The 19,798-nt window shown below is 39.5% G+C and overlaps 1 protein-coding gene across 1 annotated transcript in view; it reads left to right on the forward strand.

The window, feature by feature from the left end:
- RYR3 (ryanodine receptor 3) overlaps positions 1–19,798 on the forward strand; it is a 563,198-nt gene that overhangs the window by 77,509 nt on the left and 465,891 nt on the right. The window contains exon 3 of the mRNA XM_034768994.1: positions 19,134–19,253. Coding sequence (XP_034624885.1) covers positions 19,134–19,253 — 120 coding nt within the window. The remainder of the gene's footprint in view (positions 1–19,133; positions 19,254–19,798) is intronic.

The raw sequence follows: 19,798 nt of genomic DNA on the forward strand, positions 1-19,798 counted from the left end.
CTGTCTTCACTTGTCCATAGCCAAATATAAAACCTCAGCCTTTCTGGTTACTTCCCCAGCTGTTTTCCCTTTAGAGTTGTGTGGTTTCCCAGGAACCTTTTCTGCAGTCTCTCTCTAAACTTTCAGGCCACCCCTCGAAGGCTTACCAGGCTGCTTCTCTTGGGAGTCCAGCCCCACTACTTGTCCCGGCTATCGCCAGCAGCAGCACTCCCTGGCTGCTGTTCCTGACTCCTGCTCTCTGACTGATTGCTCTCTGAGTGCTCAACTCTGTTTATATGGTCCTCCTTAAATTCCTCCCCCAGCTGGTGTCAGTTATTGTAATTAAACCTCCCTAACACCTTTAGCTGGGGTCACTAATTATCACTGGGTTGCCAGGTCACAGGAAGGCTGAACCCAGCTAGTCTTAAAGGGCCAGCTGGCCTGTGACTGTATGTAAACAGTCATAACATTACTATAGATATCTCCATGTTCTTCATAAGTGTATATCACTAGAATCTACTAATATACAAAATTAGTACAAAATTAAATTTATTAATTAGTCAAGAGTTAGCAAAGCACAAAATTAATTTCACACATTAATTTTGCTTCTACAGTATCACATTAGAAACAGGATTAAGGCAGTCCTTATGAGAAATTGAGTAGAAATCTTATGTCTCCAAACATTGTCTGTGGTAAAACATGGAATTAATCTGTTTATCTAATACTGATTTGTAACTTTTATATCCCAAAACCTTATTTCAATCATAGATTTTGAAAACAATTTTTCTTATCTATTGTGCAGGCCATATTAAAGCCCACTGGAGGGGGATCCTGGGTGAAAATCTCCATGAGAAATCCCTCACAGAGATTCCCCTCAGTGTCATTAGAGTACTGATGGGAGAATAGTCCCCAGAAAAGAATTCATGACCAGGCACCAAATCTGACAGACCACAGGAAGCATTATGTCCCCTGCAGCAGTTCAGGCCCCAGCCTCCTGGTAGCTGGTAGGTCGGCTTCTCCCCACCTATTCCCACTACTTGCAATGGCACCTTGGGGATCTTTGCAGGTAAGATCTGCAAATGCGAAGGGTGATGAAGTCTCAACCCTGGCTATACCCCAGCCCAGAGTTACTTTTTGTCCCTGCCTCCCTAAGCAGCCATTCCAGGTATGTGGAGGGTACTGCCTTGTCAAGGTCAGGTAGTAGTGGAGGGACTATACCGTGGAGGCAGCTGAATCCCCCTTTCACATGGAACAGGATTCTTCTACACCTGGATCATGAGGGAGTGTGATCTAGTCCAACATTAGTAATTAATACCACTGTATATATAAAAAAACCTGACAATTTTAAAAATCAAAGGTACTTTTTAGATGTTCTTTGCAAATTGCTCAGCTTGAGCAATTGGTCAGTTTAATTTCAGATTCTCAGGCCCTTGCATAGTATTGCAAAGGTTGCATGGGAATGCGTTTTTTGTTGATTTTTTAAACATAGCTTTAATTTCAAGATTTACATCAATAAAATTATTGAAAAAATTGATGAACATGGCCTATGAATGTTCAAGGCAGTAGCATACAATAAAACAAATACAAGCTGGTTGTCAAGCTCTCAAAAATAAGAAGTATTGAGTAAAAAGCTAATATTACTAAAGAATTTCATTTCTGCACATGAATTTTACATATGATAACTAATTCTAAACTCTATTTTTCTTATAGTGGTCAAAGTCCAATTAAATGATACCACGTTATTTAACAAGACAGCCTACAGAATTAAATCACTACAGATGTAGTAATAATAATAATAAAAAATCCCGGTAACATTTCTTTTGGTCTAAAGGTGTCTTAAAACTTTGCTTTTTCAAAACCTTATTTTTAGGGCAAATGGGACCACCACAGTCCCCTCCCCGCCTTAAAAAAATTATTGTGAGGGGCTTACGTTTTTAGAATGAAAAGAACAAATCAACCATATCTGTTGAGAGACAGCATGGTAATGGAAGTGAAGTAAATTACAGACTTTTTTTCTTGCAACAGTATTGCTAAGTTTTATAATTTTATATTATTTTTAAAGCAGAAATTAATAAACTATGACTACTCCCATTCGCTGAACTGGAATACACATTGGCTGTCTTGAGTCATCCTTGTCCTATTTCCTCCTTTAGTGTTGCAAATCCGAGGATGTATGGGTCACAGAATTTTGTATATGATGTTAGCCTAATGCCAGAAGGTGTGAAATTGGTCTACAACTAAGTCATTTATCACCTGCAGAGAGAGAGAAATGGTATGTCACATTGAGTGAAAAAATACTCTGACTAGTTAGTTTGATTCTGTCCCTCTCTCTATTTTCTATATTATTTTAAGGCCATGCAGAGCTGCTGCCTACACAACATTGCACCTTTTGCATACAGGTTTTATTACAGCTGGTATATCAATTATTCATGATGAATGAAGGTGGAGGGATAGCTCAGTGGTTTGAGCATTGGCCTGCTAAACCCTGGGTTGTGAGTTCAATCCTTGAGGGGGCCACTTAGGGATCTGGGGCAAAAATCAGTACTTGGTCCTGCTAGTGAAGGCAGGGGGCTGGACTCGATGACCTTTCAGAGTCCCTTCCAGTTCTATGAGATGGGAGTATATCTCCATATATTTATTTATGTGTAACTGTCTATATCTTCCTTATTCATAGACCAGTTAGCATTCTCATTCTTTGAGAAAACACTCTCCATATGCTTTTATGTGCTTCGTATGCTTATTCATTGTCATTTAACATTTACTTAATAGTCTTTAACATATCCACAAGAAATTTTCAAAAAGACATCAAATACCTGATTCTGACCATACACGGGATTTATGCCAGTTGTTCAAACATTGGCTTCAGTGGAACCACTCCTGTTTGCACCAATATATAAGAGATAAGAATCAGATCCCAAACCTTTATTGTCCAAGGCTCAAGGGTGTGAAAAATCCACATCCCAGGCAATGCAGTTATATCGACCTAACCCCCAGTGTAAATAGCGCTGTGTGGACAGGAGGGCTTCTCCTTTCGACATAGCTACCGTCTCTTAGGGAGGTGGAGTGCCCACACTGATGGGAGAAACTCTCCCATTGGCATAGTAGCATCTTCACTGAAGCACTGCAGCGGTGCAAGTATAGACCTGCCCAACATTTCAGTGCTAAGGATTAATAGCATTGGTTAGAGACAAACATATTTATTAACTATAATTATTGTATTGAATGTATATGCCCTTTATTGTAAGTCAAATGTGCCAGACAAAGAGCAAAAAGCATGCCCTGCAGATCTTGAAATCTAAAGTTATGATTGGAAACGATAAAGTCTGGGGAAGACTGCAGAAGGATTAGTTGCATCTAACTACATCAGAATTACATTCTCAACAAACTCCGCCTCCCCAAAATTCCTACAGAGGATTAGCACAGGTTAGTCCTATATGGGTGTGTTTCACTTAGAATATTGGTCATGAACTTTTTCCTCATTTGGAAATGTGTATCTCTTTTAGTGTATTCTCCCCATGGTTATCTTTATTTTCCTCCCCGTCCGTCTACAAAACCTAACCTACAATTAAAAGGTAGGCAAAGCGGAAAGTGCTGTCTTCTGAAGATGATAGATCCTATGGCATGGATGTGAATTTTGCATATCCTCTCTAGAATGTTGGATGTTGTGCTGAGTGGGGAATTCCTGCCATTTGAGAGAATTCACTACATTGGTCACTTGGTGGTATTGTATTTATAAAGAATTGCCAAGCACTTATACAAACACGAGGAAAGAAGTGTAGGGGTGAAAGTGACTTAGGGATAATGGAAGAGATTCACAGGATGGCTTTCATGCTGGCAGAGTATATGCTCTTTCCCTTCCATCATTGGAGAAAAAATAGCCAGATAAATGAGAGAGAGAAAGCTGTAGATGTTTTTGAATGAGAGGTGCATGGGACCATAACTGAATATCAAATAATTAATTTTATCATTGCATCTGTAATATAACCTTATGCCCACTAATAGACCGATTCAGTAAATCACCATGGAGACTCAATTATCTTATTATGTTCATAGAAAGTCTTTCCTAGATCTGGGTTGAATCATATTGGGAGAACTGACCTTGAGAAGTTTCCCTGAAATAAGAGGACTTCATTCACTAAGGCTCTCAAGGTACATCCACACAGCCCACAGCAGCTAGCCTGCCAGCCTGGGTTGACAGACTGGGGCTTGCACTACCATGCTAAAAATAGCTGTGTAGCTATTGCAGTTCAGGTTGGAGTTTGGGCTCTGAAGCCTAGGAAGGAGAATGGGTTTCAGAGTTGAGCTCCAGCCTGAGCTGCTACTTCAAAGCAAAAAGAACAGGGGTACTTGTGGCACCTTAGAGACTAACAAATTTATTTGAGCATAAGCTTTCGTGGGCTACAGCCCACTTCTTCGGATGCATAGAATGGAACATATATCGAGGAGATATATATATATACACATACAGAGAGCATGAAAAGGTGGGAGTTGTCTTACCAACTCTGAGAGGCCAATTAAGTAAGAGAAAAAAAACTTTTGAAGTGAATCAAGATAGCCCAGTACAGACAGTTTGATAAGAAGTGTGAAAATACTTACAAGGGGAGATAGATTCAATGTTTGTAATGGCTCAGCCATTCCCAATCTCAAAGCAATGTCTTCACAGCTATTTTTAGAGTGCTAGCACAAGCCTCACAAATCTGTCAGTCTGGGCTGGGAGGCACACAGCGGCGCACTGTGTGGATATACCCTCAAGCTGATGCCTTGCCTCAGCATTAAATTTACACAGTATTTTTAAAGATGATGTTAATGTTTATATGCAAAATGCTGCAATATATAAATTGGTACAATTTGCATAATATGACATAAATTGGGCTGTGCAAAATCTATCATCTGTGTTCTTGATAACAGTTCTGCCCTGTATACTGAGCAGTTTATAAATTTGTCTGAGGAGTGGTTTTAGGACTTGCTTGCACATGAAAGTTAATCTGGAATAAAGTGAATTGTGAATTTAAAGTAGATTGACTATTCCTGATTAACTCCCTGTATGGATGCTCTGGTTCTAGAATAAGAGTACTTTATTCTGAATTATCTTAATCCACTTCCAAAAGGGATTGAAATAATCCAGAATATGGCACTCTTATTCCAGAAGAAGAGCATTCACACTCTGAGGCCTTGGCTACACTTACCCGCTAGTTCGACGGCTGGAAATCGAACTTCTGGGTTCGACTTATCGCGTCTAGTCTGGACGTGATAAGTCGAACCCGGAAGTGCTCGCCGTCGACTGCGGTACTCCAGCTCGCCGAGAGGAGTACCGCGGAGTCGACGGGGGAGCCTGCCTGCCGAGTGTGGACCAAGGTAAGTTCGAACTAATTCGAACTAAGGTACTTCGAACTTCAGCTACGTTATTCATGTAGCTGAAGTTGCGTACCTTAGTTCGAATTAGGGGGGTAGTGTAGACCAAGCCTGAGTTAATCAGAAATAGCTATTCCAGAATAACTCCCTTTGTAGATAAACTCTTACTAAACTCGGTGAAAGTTGTATTTTGCAATGCTTCATAATGGGTGTTTTACTTGAATCTAAAGCAAACAGTACAAAAAGGTTTGTTTGTGTTGTGTTCTGGGGTTTTAGTTTTTTGATAAGTTTTCCATTTATTTTTAAATGAAAGTTGTATAAAGGAGAAATATTTGATTTTGTTACCTTTTACCGAGAATATTATGCTGAAGTGATAATCCCATTATGTTTGTTTTGTACAATTAATCAGTCTGAAGTGAATTTGATTGCAGTTTTGTAAGCATCTTGAGTTATTAAAATTTTTGGAGAAAAACTAATTGTGAAATTCAATAGTAGGCTTTTTTAAGGATGTTCACTGTAATTCATTGGTTTGTAATGCGGTCAGTCTCAAATGTGAGCACCCAGAGAATATCGTCCACAAAACATAAACTTCTAATGACAGTAATTATCATCTGATCTGAGTACAAGTGGTTCATTAGTCAAATCATTCACAAGGGGTGTATATCTTCTTCGCATATACACTGCTACCCCTATATAACACGACCCGATATAACGCGGTAAAGCAGTGTTCCGGGGGGGTGGGGCTGCGCACTCCAGTGGATCAAAGCAAGTTCTATATAATGCGGTTTCACCTATAATGCGGTAAGATTTTTTGGCTCCCAAGGACAGCGTTATATCGAGGTAGAGGTGTACTAGATTTTTTTAAAATATATTTTATCTTTTTCAACACCATTCATGGCTGAGGCTCAAAAATACAGAGAGCACTTTATTACTATATATAATATTGCATTAAAAATATAATTAGAGATGACTGGAAAATGCTGATTTGTTAAACCTGAAATGTGTCAGGGAAACATCTTGGGTTTGAACATTTGTCAAATCACAGGTGGGTTTCTATTCAAAACCTGCGTGGTTTCCTGTTGGATTGCTGGGGACCCGAGGATTTCGAGGGTACATGGCACTGGGACAGTTCTCCCATACTGATGGCTCTGGGGCTAGGGACCCCAGGCTTACAGGTCTGCAGCTGTGGAGCAACTGCCATGCAGACTATTCGAGGGCCAGGTATTCCAGGGCCTCTAGACTCCGAGGCTAGTACTGGCAGCAGCTGACAGCAACTGACATGATTCTTGTCCCTTTCACTACTTGTTACTAGCCATGGTGAAATAGACAAGAATTATGTCAAATTTCAGTCACCAGTTGCTGGGGTCCTGGGGAGCATGTTCATTTTGGAAATACCACATGTCAGTGTTTCCTGAATGAAAGAAAATTTCACTGAATTTCTGATTAAGGGGAACAAAATCTTGAAAAATTTTGTTTCAGTCCAAATCAGAACAAAACCAACTTTGAAATGTCAAAATTTCCTGCAAACTTGGAATCCTGAGTTTCGGCCATCTCTATTATGTTAGTGCATGATGATGTAATTAAGAACTATTTTTTTCCACAGGACCCCATAGATATTTATTGTGACTGGGAACACTTTTTATGTATTTTGAGAATAAATCTGATTGTCCTTTGGAATGCTGTTCATTCTATAGAAATATAATGGTGCTCCAGATAATAGTTTCCAGATGTTGATCTTCACAAGCATGTTTGAGCGAGTTGACTATGAAGACAAATCCAAAATACATAAAGGGAAATACACTGTGAGGGGGAAGATGTGTAGAAACTGACAGTATACGGCTTGGATGGACTACAGCATAACAAGAGTGAGCACCCATGTCTTCATCTATAGTAACAGTAAAGCAAACCAAAGTGTGATATAAATCCTTTCGTCCTCGTACTACACTGGGAATATCTCTAACTTCTCTCATACACCTTTCTTGTAAGGTGGCAGGATTGAACCCAAAGTGTTTGTTTAATCATATTTGAAAGTACTGAAAGGTAATTACAGCTTTGCATAAAAAGATTTGGCTTTCTAGGTTCTTTCTCAAATAAGCCAAAGTGAAGATTTAAAGATGGAATAATGCAAACAATATAAAAACAGAGGTTTACTACAGCAAATAGTGAAACCCAGATATTAAAAACTGGGAGATAGTTTGTTGCTCGGCAAAAATCCACAAAACTATGTTGTTTAATTTAGGTTAAGAATCCTATTTTTATTTTGTCAACATGTTGTATACTTTAAGACTAGATATGTGGCCTTTCTTTAAACTCTGTACTATAAATTTTAGTGTAACTAGTGAGGACTGCTGTTATGATCATTTATACTAAAAGAAAAGACATTAAAATATATTTTGCCAATATGTATTTAGATACCAAAAATTAATACACAAAAACACTAGATGAGCATTGTTTTTTTTTAATTTATTTTGCATTTTGGAACTGTTGTCTTTTCCCCTGAAGTTAATATATATACGTATATGTTGTCTAACAGTATACTGCAAGTGACCTTGCACAAAGAGCTCAAAGTTTAAATTATGTTTCCTGTATTTTTATTAGTGACAGTTGAACCTCCAGGCATTTTTAACTCTCGTTTGGTCCTCTGTACAGCGGTTACTCTGCAGATGCAGGGGCAGGCAGGAAGTAAAAAGTGTTATACAAGTGCTAAATATTATCAGTGGCCTGTGCAAGATACCTGGGGAGTTGGGGTTTGGTGTATCTATTGGCTTAGTAAGCTTCTGAACCCCCTTGCTCTCTGGGATGCGAACTCAACCCCCACTCCCAAATGAATTACTAATGAAGAAATGGGCTGAAATGTTGATAGTTTTTTGCCTCTTCGGTGTTTAAAATTAAACAGAAAATATACACAATAAAATAATAATTAGAAATATAAAATGTGCCCTCTTTCTCAGCCCTAACTCTTCAGATCATGAAGTATTGCTGTCAAAGAGATTACGTTATTGTATTAGTACACTGTGACTCTCTATATATTCTATGTATATCTTGCACCAAGACCCACTCAACACAAGGAGGCTAGTTATTGCTGCTCCAACTTGTCTTTAAGGGGGCATTCTAACTTACAACAGCTGGCTATGGCTCCTAAAGGGATACTACTCCAGCTGTGACTTGGTGTAGCAGAGCAAAGGTCCATTTCACTACCAATGCTGGGTTGGAAATCGTGGTTGGCATAAAAGTTGGCTCCACCAGTATAACACCAGCTCAGAATTCCTTTCAACTGGCAAAATTATCAACTTGGCAGTTACTGAGAGACTCTGGCTCCTTTGTGCCCCTCAGGCAACGAAGAGGCAGGAGCAAGGGCAGAGAATCTGGCCCACTGCTTCAGTTAGAGCTTCCTCAATATAAACAAGAGGGAACTGCTAACATGGTGTTCTCTGCAAGGAATTTTGGAACTTGCTCCTTCCACGTTGGTCTGTCAGATCATCAATTTAACCTTCCAAGTAATTCACAATGTCCAGCTTTTTTCCTTCTTTGTGGAGGCTGTTGAGGTGGATGTGAATCGAGGTGGATATATATGTGGACAGTTCTTTATCAGTTTTATGTTGTAATTATAACTGGTGGAAGAGGTACCCAGGACCACTGGATGGACACCTATAGATAGCCTTAGAAAACTGAATTAATAAAAATAAATACATCTGAAACTGTGTTCTGCCTCTAATTTCTGAGACCTTTTCATAGAATATCAGGGCTGGAAGGGACCTCAGGAGGTCATCTAGTCCAACCCCCTGCTCAAAGCAGGACCAATCCCCAACTAAACCATCCCAGCCAGGGCTTTGTAAAGCCTGACCTTAAAAACCTCTAAGGAACGAGATTCCACCACCTCCCTAGGTAACCCATTCCAGTGCTTCACCACCCTCCTAGTGAAAAAGTTTTTCCTAATATCCAACCTAAACCTCTCCCACTGCAACTTGAAACCATTTCTCCTTGTTCTGTCATCTGGTACCACTGAGAACAGTCGATTTAAAGGGGCATTTTGATATCTTTGAATTTCATTGGGGGCATAAAAACAGTGAAATTAGTTGCTTGTTATGCAGTTATGTTACCTAAGTGTAACTATATATGTGGGAAATATATGACAATAATATCTTCTGAACTTTGCCCAAATAGATAATGCATTTTATTGCTAACATGACATTTTCCTTCTATGTTCCTATATTTGAGAGAAATGTCTGACATTCATGTAGAAAAATGACACAAGTCAACACTTATTTTCTTCTTTTTGTGAAAGAATTTAATGATGAGAAAGTAATGTAGAGTGAAGAAAGCAAAGCAGTATCAGGTGTTCCATTGTTAGGACCATCTGTTCTGATTTGTCTCCTGGTATATATTGTTACTTAGATTGCAGCATTATTTCTCTTTTAGTGAATAGATTGAAACAACAGTTACTTGCAGCTATATGAGAAAATAGGGACTTTCTAAATGCTGTGCTTTATATAGAAAGACTATGTTGGTGCTTAATTCTGAGCTGACTCAATTATTTCAAGTGGAAAAGTATAAAAAAATAATGAAAGGTGTCTAAACTTTCTGTGGGCACAAGTATTTCATTACTAGATTTTTTTTTATCTTTGGCTGAAATAACTAAATACATCCAGTAGGATTCCATTTATGTAAATTGAATGAGGGATGTGAAATTTCTTCAGACATGAGACAGCTTTTCTTGTAAGTGAAAAAGATGCCTGGAAAACCACAGCTATCTGAATGTAGATTAGAAGGTTTCTACTCTAATGAAATGAACATTCTTCATGGCTGGAGACAGATGAGGATGAGTAGGCTGTGACCACCAGAGAGAAGAGGATCAGGAGGAATTTCACACAGCTAGAAGATTCCATTCGATACCAGGTGCTCAACCTGGAAACAGTGGAAGATACCTTTCAAGATTTAGCTGATTCAAGGGAATGGAGAGATGTGCAGGACATACCTGTGGATGGCAGCTAGGCCCAACCTGTAAGAAAACCAAGCTTGCCCACAAAGAGTTCTCTAGTAATCCAAGGAAGACCAACTATCCTTGTTGGGGATTCAATACTCAGAAGAATCAAAAGAACATTCTACAAGGACAAGCAGACAACTTGGCAGGGTTCTGTCTTGCCAGATTGAAGATATGAGTTGTCACTCTAATATTGGATAGGCTTCTGAAGTCAATGGGCAGGGATTTATGATAGTTCTACTAATAATTAATAATACTGCATAGCGGGTTGTCTTGCAGAGAATAGATGATTTCAGGGAACTTGGAAGCATGAGAGCCTTCCTGTCCGCAAGTAAAGGAAGACAAGGCACAAGATTCTGGAAGTGGAGCATGAGCTAGGTAAGTGGTATAGGGTGGAAGGTTTTGGTTTTGTGGAACTTTGGTCCACCTTCTGTAAGGAGAAGAGGCTGTATAATTTGGATGGCTTCAACATCAGTAGAAGGGGAAACAGTCTCCTCAGGGACAGATTGATTGAGGTAGTTAAGAGTGAATTAAACTTGATAACAAAAGGGAGAATAAAAAGAGGGATGATACGAGCACTTATTTAGCACAGGTTGGAACCTTTTGATCCACAGCAAAGATCACAGACTGTTTAGCTCACAGAGTGACTGATAGCAATACTAGGCTGTCATTCTCTACATGGACCAGCCATTAGAGGGGGATGAGGCAAACACTTTGCTAGTTGTTTTCACAGATATTTGCTGACAGCAGAGGAATGGTGAGACTTGGGAATCTTGGGTTGCATTCTGGGCTTCTAGAGGGAGTATTCTCTAGTGGATGCAGACCCTTCTGTCTCTGTTCCCCAGAAGTTCAACCTCTTTTGCCCTTGCCTCTTCTCATCAATCTCCTCATCCTAACCCCCTCCCCATCACCCATTGCCCAGCTCCTCATCCCAATTTTAACCTCCTTACCCAACTAGGTTCAGTCTACCCTTCTGAGCTCTTCATTCAAGTCCTAGTTTTCCCCCAGCTTCCAAGGCCCTCCACCCCCAATTCTGGTTCCCTCCTACCTCCCTTGCCCAGTCTCCTTGCTGTTGTAGGAAATATTTTCAAAGAGTTGCATAGCAGTTTTAGATATGACTCCCACAACAGTTAGTGTGAGTATGCTAACAAAATTCTACATAGTCCTTTGAAAAAACAGCTTATTTTTATTATAATTTTGTAGCTAAGATCCTTTTATTTCTCAACAAGCATCTACAATGGCAGTTCAATGATTTTTGGGTTTGTTCATCCTTATTTTTGAGAAAAAGTATTGAAGACATGGATTTGGGTTGGGGCACGTTGCATGTTGCAACCTGAAGTATCCAAGTAAATGTAGTGGTGTCTATCTTTTCCCACTAGTTCAAGCTAAACATGTACAACTGGTTGCATTATTAAATACTGCCTCTGTACAGATTCAAATGTATTATATACCTTTAGACTGTGGTTCTCAATTCTGGGCTGTATGTACTGTACCACAAGAGAATGCCAAACCCTCAGATGGAGTATCCACAGCAACATAAATCAAGAGCATCATGTAGCAGTTTCATTTAGATCCTGAGTGTGCTGGAAAACTGGTGGATTGAGCAGAAGCAATGGTAGCTGCTGAACATGCATGTATTGATTCAGTATGATCACTGACTCACTGCTCAGCAACTCAGTCATCGTTCCATTAAAATTGATTTTTGTACATATTTTTGCCTGCGACTGCACACAGCAATCTCACTTCAAGGAAGGTGTGGTAGAAATATAACTATATATGAAAGAATAAATTGTTTTTGAAGGATATTAATGCAATATTTCCTGTATTTTTAGTGTTTATATTATTTAGGAATGGATAACAGCCACCGGTGCTGTAACTTGGAGGGGGAGAGACAGATGGCCAGTGCCCTCCCACTCTTTAACAAAAGAAACATAAGCACAGAAATCATGTCTCCCGCAGATTTCCCCCCCCCCCCCACCAGAATAATAGATTCTGCCAGGGAGGTGCTGCAATTACACTTTCGCCCACCAGGTGCTGCTGTGGTGCCAGACAAGAGGACAGCAGGCTCACTGCTAGAGCAGCCATCTACAAAGAGGGAGGGGACACTTTGGCATTGGATCCCTCCCCGACTTCTACAAATGTTCTGGCGCCCTTGCTGAAAGCAACCCTAACTCCATGTTGAAATGTTTTTGTGTCAGTGTTTCCTTTGTTGTTGTGTATGTTTTAGTGTAAGTAGAGAATTATTACTCCAGTGAGCACATGAACAGAACCTAAATGAGTTTGATTCTTTTTTATTAAGTAGATATTGTTAAATAGGAATGTTTAAATTGTTACTCAGGGAAGAGATTAGAGAATTCAGTATTTAAATTTTTTTTTTTTTTTTGGAGATATCCCATCTCCTAGAACTGGAAGGGACCTTGAAAGGTCATCGAGTCCAGCCCCCTGCCTTCACTAGCAGGACCAAGTACTGATTTTTGCCCTAGATCCCTAAGTGGCCCCCTCAAGGATTGAACTCACAACCCTGGATTTACCAGGCCAATGCTCAAACCACTGAGCTATCCCTCCCCCTAATACAAAAAATATATATATTCTTCCATCTAATGAGAAAATCAAGCTGAATTTTTGCTTCTTATAGTGACAGAAGAGAATAAAAGAATTTCCTGTAAGGAGACTTTTTAGATATAGTGCACCAATATTTTCTTTAAAAGCAGGGGATCTTAAACCGAAGAGTGCAACCACCATGCCCATCTCATGTTCCTAAAGTGGAAAGTAGTCATGACAGGGTCCCAGTATGGCTTTAAGGAAGTTGCATTATTAAAAAGGCTGAGAACCACTGCTCCAAATCATCTTTATTAGCATCACAAATAACCTGGACAGTATGGTGCACAGTTGGAGTTTACCCATCTATAAAGTGGACAGTACTGATGGGAAATGTACATTAGAATTTAGCTCTATGAGAATGATATCTTTTACTGAAGAAGAGAGAAATTGCAATGGCAATTTGTTTCCTGGTGCTATAACCAGTGTTCCTTCTAATTTCTCCCACACATCTGCGGAATGAATTTTGTTATGTACACCAGTATGGAGGCAATGTGTGACAGATCACCTCTATATTGGTGCACATATCAAAATTCATGTGGCAGGGATGAGAGGTTCAGAGTGTGAGAGGGGGTTCAGGGCTGGGGCAAAGGTTTGGGGTGTGTGTGGGGGGGTGAGGGCTTTGGCTGGGGGTGCGGGTTCTGGGGTGGGGCCAGGGATGAGGGGTTTGGGTGCAGGCTGCCCTGGGGCTATGACGGGACGAGAGGACTCCTCCCAGCTCTCTCTCTCTCTCCTTCCCCACGGCCGCAGCAGGTCTGGGCCGGGGCTGGGTTGTTGCTGGGGGAGGGTGTGCGTCTCTCCCGGCCATGGCACATCCGTGGCTGGGCTGGGTTGGGCCCAGGGATGGGGGGGAAAGGAATCTCTCCCAGATGCAGCCCTGAGCGCCTGCGTGGCGCTTAATAGGCTGCTGCGCAGTTGTGCAGCTTAGAGGCAACTTAGGCTATAACCCCATCCTGGGCAAATCATACTGACCTCAGATAGAGACCTGAGTAACAGTCTCTCTCTTACAATTTAGCAACATTTATATAGCTTGTCATGCCAGTCAAATATTGAAGCAAATTAAAGTGGAATGAAAAGTGTGTGCGCTGGGCTGGACAAGAAGATGCATTAAAAACTGAGGGGCAGAAGCAAAGAGGAGGTGAGCCCCTGCAAGTAAAAGATTGGACAGCCAGATGTGATGTGTGAGGAGTAGACTTAGGGACGAAAGGGAGAGTCGTCATTGCTTGTGGCTGGGACCTACTTTGACATCTTGTCCTGGGCCCAATAAATCCTGGCTCAGGCCGTAGATAATGGTGTTTTATATTGACTTCTGTTGTCTCCAGGCCAAATAACCAATTCATGCCCTTATCTATGGTGACTTTAGTTGGATAACACTAACCACACAAAAAAATAAAATAGGAGCAATCAAGTTGGCGCAGAGAGTCCTTGTTTACAAGCTACAGTGCAGCATGTTTCATTCTTTTGTTCAGTCTGTGGCCTAGTCTTCACTTACCGGCTGGTCCGGCGGCACGCCATCGATGTTCTGGGATCGATTTATCGCATCTGGTTAAGACGCGATAAATCGATCCCGGATCGATCCCGGAAGTGCTCACAGTCGGCGCCGGTACTCCAGCTTGCCGAGAGGAGTACGCGGCGTCGACGGGGGGAGACTTCCGGCCGCGTCTGGACCGCGGTAAGTCCGGACTAAGGTACTTCGAATTCAGCTACGTTATTAACGTAGCTGAATTTGCGTACCTTAGTCCGAAGTCCGGACTAAGTGGGGACCAGCCCTGTAATTTGAGCTGTACCTGACTGACATGTCTTTTAGAATTCTGTCAGTCCAGAATGTCCCAGACCATAAAGGTGTAGTAACCACACACACACAGTTGCTTTACTTCTTAAAGCCCTATATACTTCAGCTTCATCAAAGAAAAAAGTATTCTCTCATCCATAGTAAAATCCATTCATTGTCAAGTTCAAGTGCTGTGCTATAAGTGAAAAAGGGTATGGTGAAAAATGTAAAAATAATTCATGGTGTCAATATTTAATGCAGCACGTAACCTATACTGGTGACATTATCAATAGCTACACTTTAGAAGTTTGAGGTTGCTAAATTATATTGTTAACTACAGGAACCCAATGAAACAATATAAAACCTGTGAAAATTTCCTGAAATAAGTTAATATTACTTTCACTTTTTCACCGTGTTGAACGGAATTGCATAACTTTCACAAACTAAATTTTGCCGCCCCCCCCCCCTTTTTTTTTTAAAGGAAGGAGTGTGAGTTTGGGAAGGTAATAGTTCATTTTTTCTAATATCAGTGGGAATAAATCCATACTTTAACTGCATCACACAATCTTAACTATGGAGTTTTGTAATTAATGCCTCTGTTATGCATATGTATTGTATTCTACTAATATGGTATATGTAATATATTGATATAATCCACATACAAGCTAAATATACACAGCAGGTTGAATGCTTAAAAACAATAAAATAAATACAATTCTGGCTCTATTTTATCAATAAGTTAAAATTGTCCAGCGATAAACAGTTTGTGTCAAACTTCAATTTTATTCTAACCCTGGGTATTGGACATTTTAGTCTCTGTTAGCTTGATTTTGAGTCTCTCAAGGGCACATATGTTCAGGAGTATACTGAAGAAAAATGTTGAAAATATCTTTGTATTTTCATTTTATATCTCACTCTTTTTCTTTCTCAAACTTTTGGTAGAAATGTGTCTGCCTCTGTTATTGACCTGACACTCTTTGACTATTGAATAGTAGACTATTACACTGGATTGCTTTTTTTTTTTTTTTTTTTTTTAACTGAAGAAGGCAGCAACCGTCTCTGTACTGAAGAATTTGAAGGATATAGGGAAGAATACATTATGGAGGAAATTATAGGAGAGGGTTGTGGCAAAAAGAAAGATTAATATGGCCTTAAATATGCTCCTGTCTCCCAGTGGGCAATACAATATGTTCTATGGAAAAAAAAACTTGGAAATAAAAATTGCTGAACTTGCATTCTGTATCACTTAACAAGCTGTGTGGCTGGTGATCTACAAAACTAACTATAGGACTGTCATCAACTGCCAAATGGTCTGTCTTAAATATAGTAGCCAGCCATGTAGTTTAGTTAGAGATGTCCATAGAAACTATCTGAAAAGAATAGTAACAAGGCAGAGAGTAGCCATCTGGTAAAAAGATGAAAGCATGCTCTGCTTTTGTATTCCCAATGTAATGGTGACTTCCTTTTATTTCCAAGGTCAAAAACCTTTTGTCCCTCCCAGATTTAAAATCGCTTACTGTTTTGTAGTGTCATTATCTGTGTTACTACTTAGGTAATATAGCATTTTACCTGCATACAGTACTTGGAAAGAAGAAGCGATGTTGCCTTTGATCGTATCTGTGCAAGTGACCTGTTGCATAACATCTCCACATGCTGAAGTATCTGTCATGACCAGAATAACTTATACCAGTATAATACTGTAGCTAGGTGGGACACTGACTCATCCGATTTCTCTTATTTTATCCTTTTTTCTCCTGTAGGCATTTATTACATGGTATATTTTGATGGACTGTGAAATACCTGATAGCTAAAATATGTTACATTATTTGCCAGTAGGCGGGTGTATCCTAAAAGGGTTGAAAACCACAATTAAGCTATCTTAGCATGCTTATATCACCTTTCATCTAAGTTATGAAGTTCGTAAGGGTTTGCAGAACTTGGTCGTTATTTATAAAGTGTTCTTTTCTGAATGTGATGTACAATAATTCCTAAAATGTTAAAAAAAACTAAAACATAATAGGATAATTAGGTAATAAAATTGCCCACATAAAGCTAAATTTGAAGAAAATAAAACTGGTTTTCCTCCTTTTCTGGTCTATTGTTTATCTTGGAGATTTGTACTGTGAGGAGTGAACCTTTGTGGGCCCTGTGTTTTGAAGGTTTAAAAGCTTCCTTTTAGATATAAAATGTCTCTTTGATCATTAGTAATGCTCAAAGATTTTTAAATTAAGTGAGGCATTAAAGTGTCTTCAAATTGTGCAGCTAGGGAATCCAAGATGGTAGCTGTAGTGTACTGGTAAATAAGGCAAAATAATTTTTTAGTTCTTTTTTAAATAACTACAAGTAATAATCACTCCAGAATAGGCGTGATACCATAACCAGGGAACATCTAATGCAGTGGAAGAACTCAGGTATTGGCTAAGTACCTTGTTTGGTGTACACCATCCACATTTTAGATAACAGTTGCCCCTTTTCACTGCCTCACAAGTTGATTTATAGCTGTAGTTTGGTGGAGCAACAATGATATCAACAAAAATAGTTTGAGTGTATAATGGTGAATATCTCCAATCCCTCCTCCTTAAAGCTACCACTTTATTTTCCTTTACAAAGATGTCATTTGTAATATAAATTATGTATCTTAGCTACTTCTATGGCCCTCATTACCATAATATCTCACAATCTTTAATGTATTTAAACTCAAAACACCCCTGCGAGGAAGGAAAGTGCTGTCATTCCCATTTTACATACAGGAAACTGAGGCACAGAGACATTGTAATTTGCCTAGGGTCACACAGGCAGTCTCTGACAGAGCAAGAATTGAGCCTAGGTGTCTCAGGTCCCAGGTTAGAATCATTCTAATTCTCTGTTGTACATAGCTGCCTGTGAGGTTTGCTGCTTGCCACCAGATAGAGGAATGATGTTTACTATATTTTTGGAGTTATGAAATATGCATTTGTTAGATTGAATGTGGGGGGGGGGAAGGTGGGGGGGGTTTCTTCTTGTCACATGGCTTTGATTGAAGCATGTCAACAGCAATAGTCCAGGAAACCATAACATTTGATTAAAAGTGCCCATTGTGATTACATATCTTCATGTGGAAGGAAATACAGTTTTATTTTGCAACTGTGATTACTTTGGATCTGTCTTACAGTCACAGATGACATTTCTCTTACAGTCAATGGTTTAAGCAAGGACTGTAGATTGGGCCCCAAATGTAGCTAATGACTTGTGTGTGGCAGAGAACACAACAGTGTACATTAGTAAAGGCAAACTCAGTTATATCCAGTATTTCCTGTTGACACCAAAGAAATGCTTTAGGAAGTTCTAACTTCATGTGCCTTTTATTTACCAAGTGATTTTCATGTTTTTCCCTTTCTACTCACTATGCATCTTGAGCTGCTAGAGAAGAAGTTTTTGAAGTCAACCTTAGTCAACCATTGCAATAGATATTGTCTATTCTAAGTATAGGGGAAAGTGTGTTATCTAAGCGATTGAAAACTGTTGGGGAAAGCTGGCTTTTTTAAAATTGTTGTCATAGAATATAATGTGGAAATATCCTAGAGAAAAAAATCTTGGCACTCTCTTGGCTGTTGCTTCAATACTGTTACCTTGCAATGTTGGTATTTCCGCGGGAGTATATGGAAAATTAGTCTGGAAAAATCACCTGAACCTAGTATAAGGGGCTTCTTCCTCAACACACCCATGCAGTCGGAGCTGAAAAATTTAAGTATTATCTCAGACTTGCCTCCTTCTCTAGTGAACTTGGGACAAAGTTGTCTCTTAAATGCAAAGACATGTTGGCAAAGGACTCAGATTCTTTTCTTGTTAGCTCAGAGAAGTAAGCTTTAGCTTGGATGGAATTATCCCAGTCTACATAACTTATAATCAGGACAAATTCAAAGTTGTTCATTTTACCTACTGCTAGACAGAAACCTGCTTTTCTTGCTCTTCTGTTTTGCTCTGTTCACTTAAACTGTTAGCAAAGCACTCTTTATGTCCTATTCCAAATACAAATACTTATAGATGAGCAAATTAAAATTAAACAAAAATAAACTTCCAAAACAATTTGGCACCGTACAGTCATTATGTATTGCACTTTTGCCTAACCTGGTCCCTGATTAGGAAGTTGTTATATGATTAAAGCCCTCATGTTCTAATTGTGCATGTGAAAATATGGATGCATGACTGTCTTTAAATAGATGGACAAAGTGGGTGAGGTAATACTTAAAGAAGAACTCTGTAAAGCTTGAAAGCTTGTCTTTTTCACCAACAGAAGTTGGTCCAATCAAAGATATTATCTCACCCACCATGTCTCTCTCATATCCTGGGACTCTCACAGATACAATACCACTGCAAACTTTAAACAGTGCAAAATCCCAGACTTGTAATAATGTAGCTCCAAACCTTATAGGTATTTTATATTTTCTCACTAGTTCTTGTGTTTCTTAACAGGATGATGAAGTAGTACTTCAGTGTGTTGCCAACATTCAGAAAGAACAACGAAAGTTCTGCCTGGCAGCTGAGGGACTTGGGAATCGCCTGTGCTTTTTGGAACCAACTTCAGAAGCTAAAGTAAGAATTATTTCAATAAATGCTCTCAGCTGGGGTAATTGATGAATATTAATCTAGCAAATGGCTATAAATAAATTTAACTGTACACCCTTTAATATATAGTATATAAATATAAACTATAGAGGAAATATTTTTCTAGTTCACTGAGATTTGCTAAATTTGTATAGTGGCAAGTCAGACCTTTTGCTGCCAACTGCCTTTTTAATGGTAAAGGGATTTGCATGGCTGAAGCATCATCGTATAGTCAGGAGGCAAAATTTTGGGACGGTACAAGGCATGCTGTAGTTTTTTAGATGTTAGTCACCACTTTCAAATCTGTTACTGTAACTATACTGAAATTTATGATGTAGTTTGAAAATTCACCTTCCAGAATTGTTTACTAATCAAACTTTAATAATGAACTTCTTCCTACTACGGCTTCTGTCTCTACTGTCCTAATATACTGGACTGGCACGGCCAGAAGCACCATCTCCTCTTATTTATTGCTGTTAAGTGCTGCTTCCTGTAAGGCTGGCTCAGCAGATCAGAAGCCCCGCGGACAATCA

This window comes from Trachemys scripta, chromosome 4, assembly GCF_013100865.1.
Source record: "Trachemys scripta elegans isolate TJP31775 chromosome 4, CAS_Tse_1.0, whole genome shotgun sequence".
NCBI classification, from domain to species: Eukaryota; Metazoa; Chordata; order Testudines; family Emydidae; genus Trachemys; species Trachemys scripta.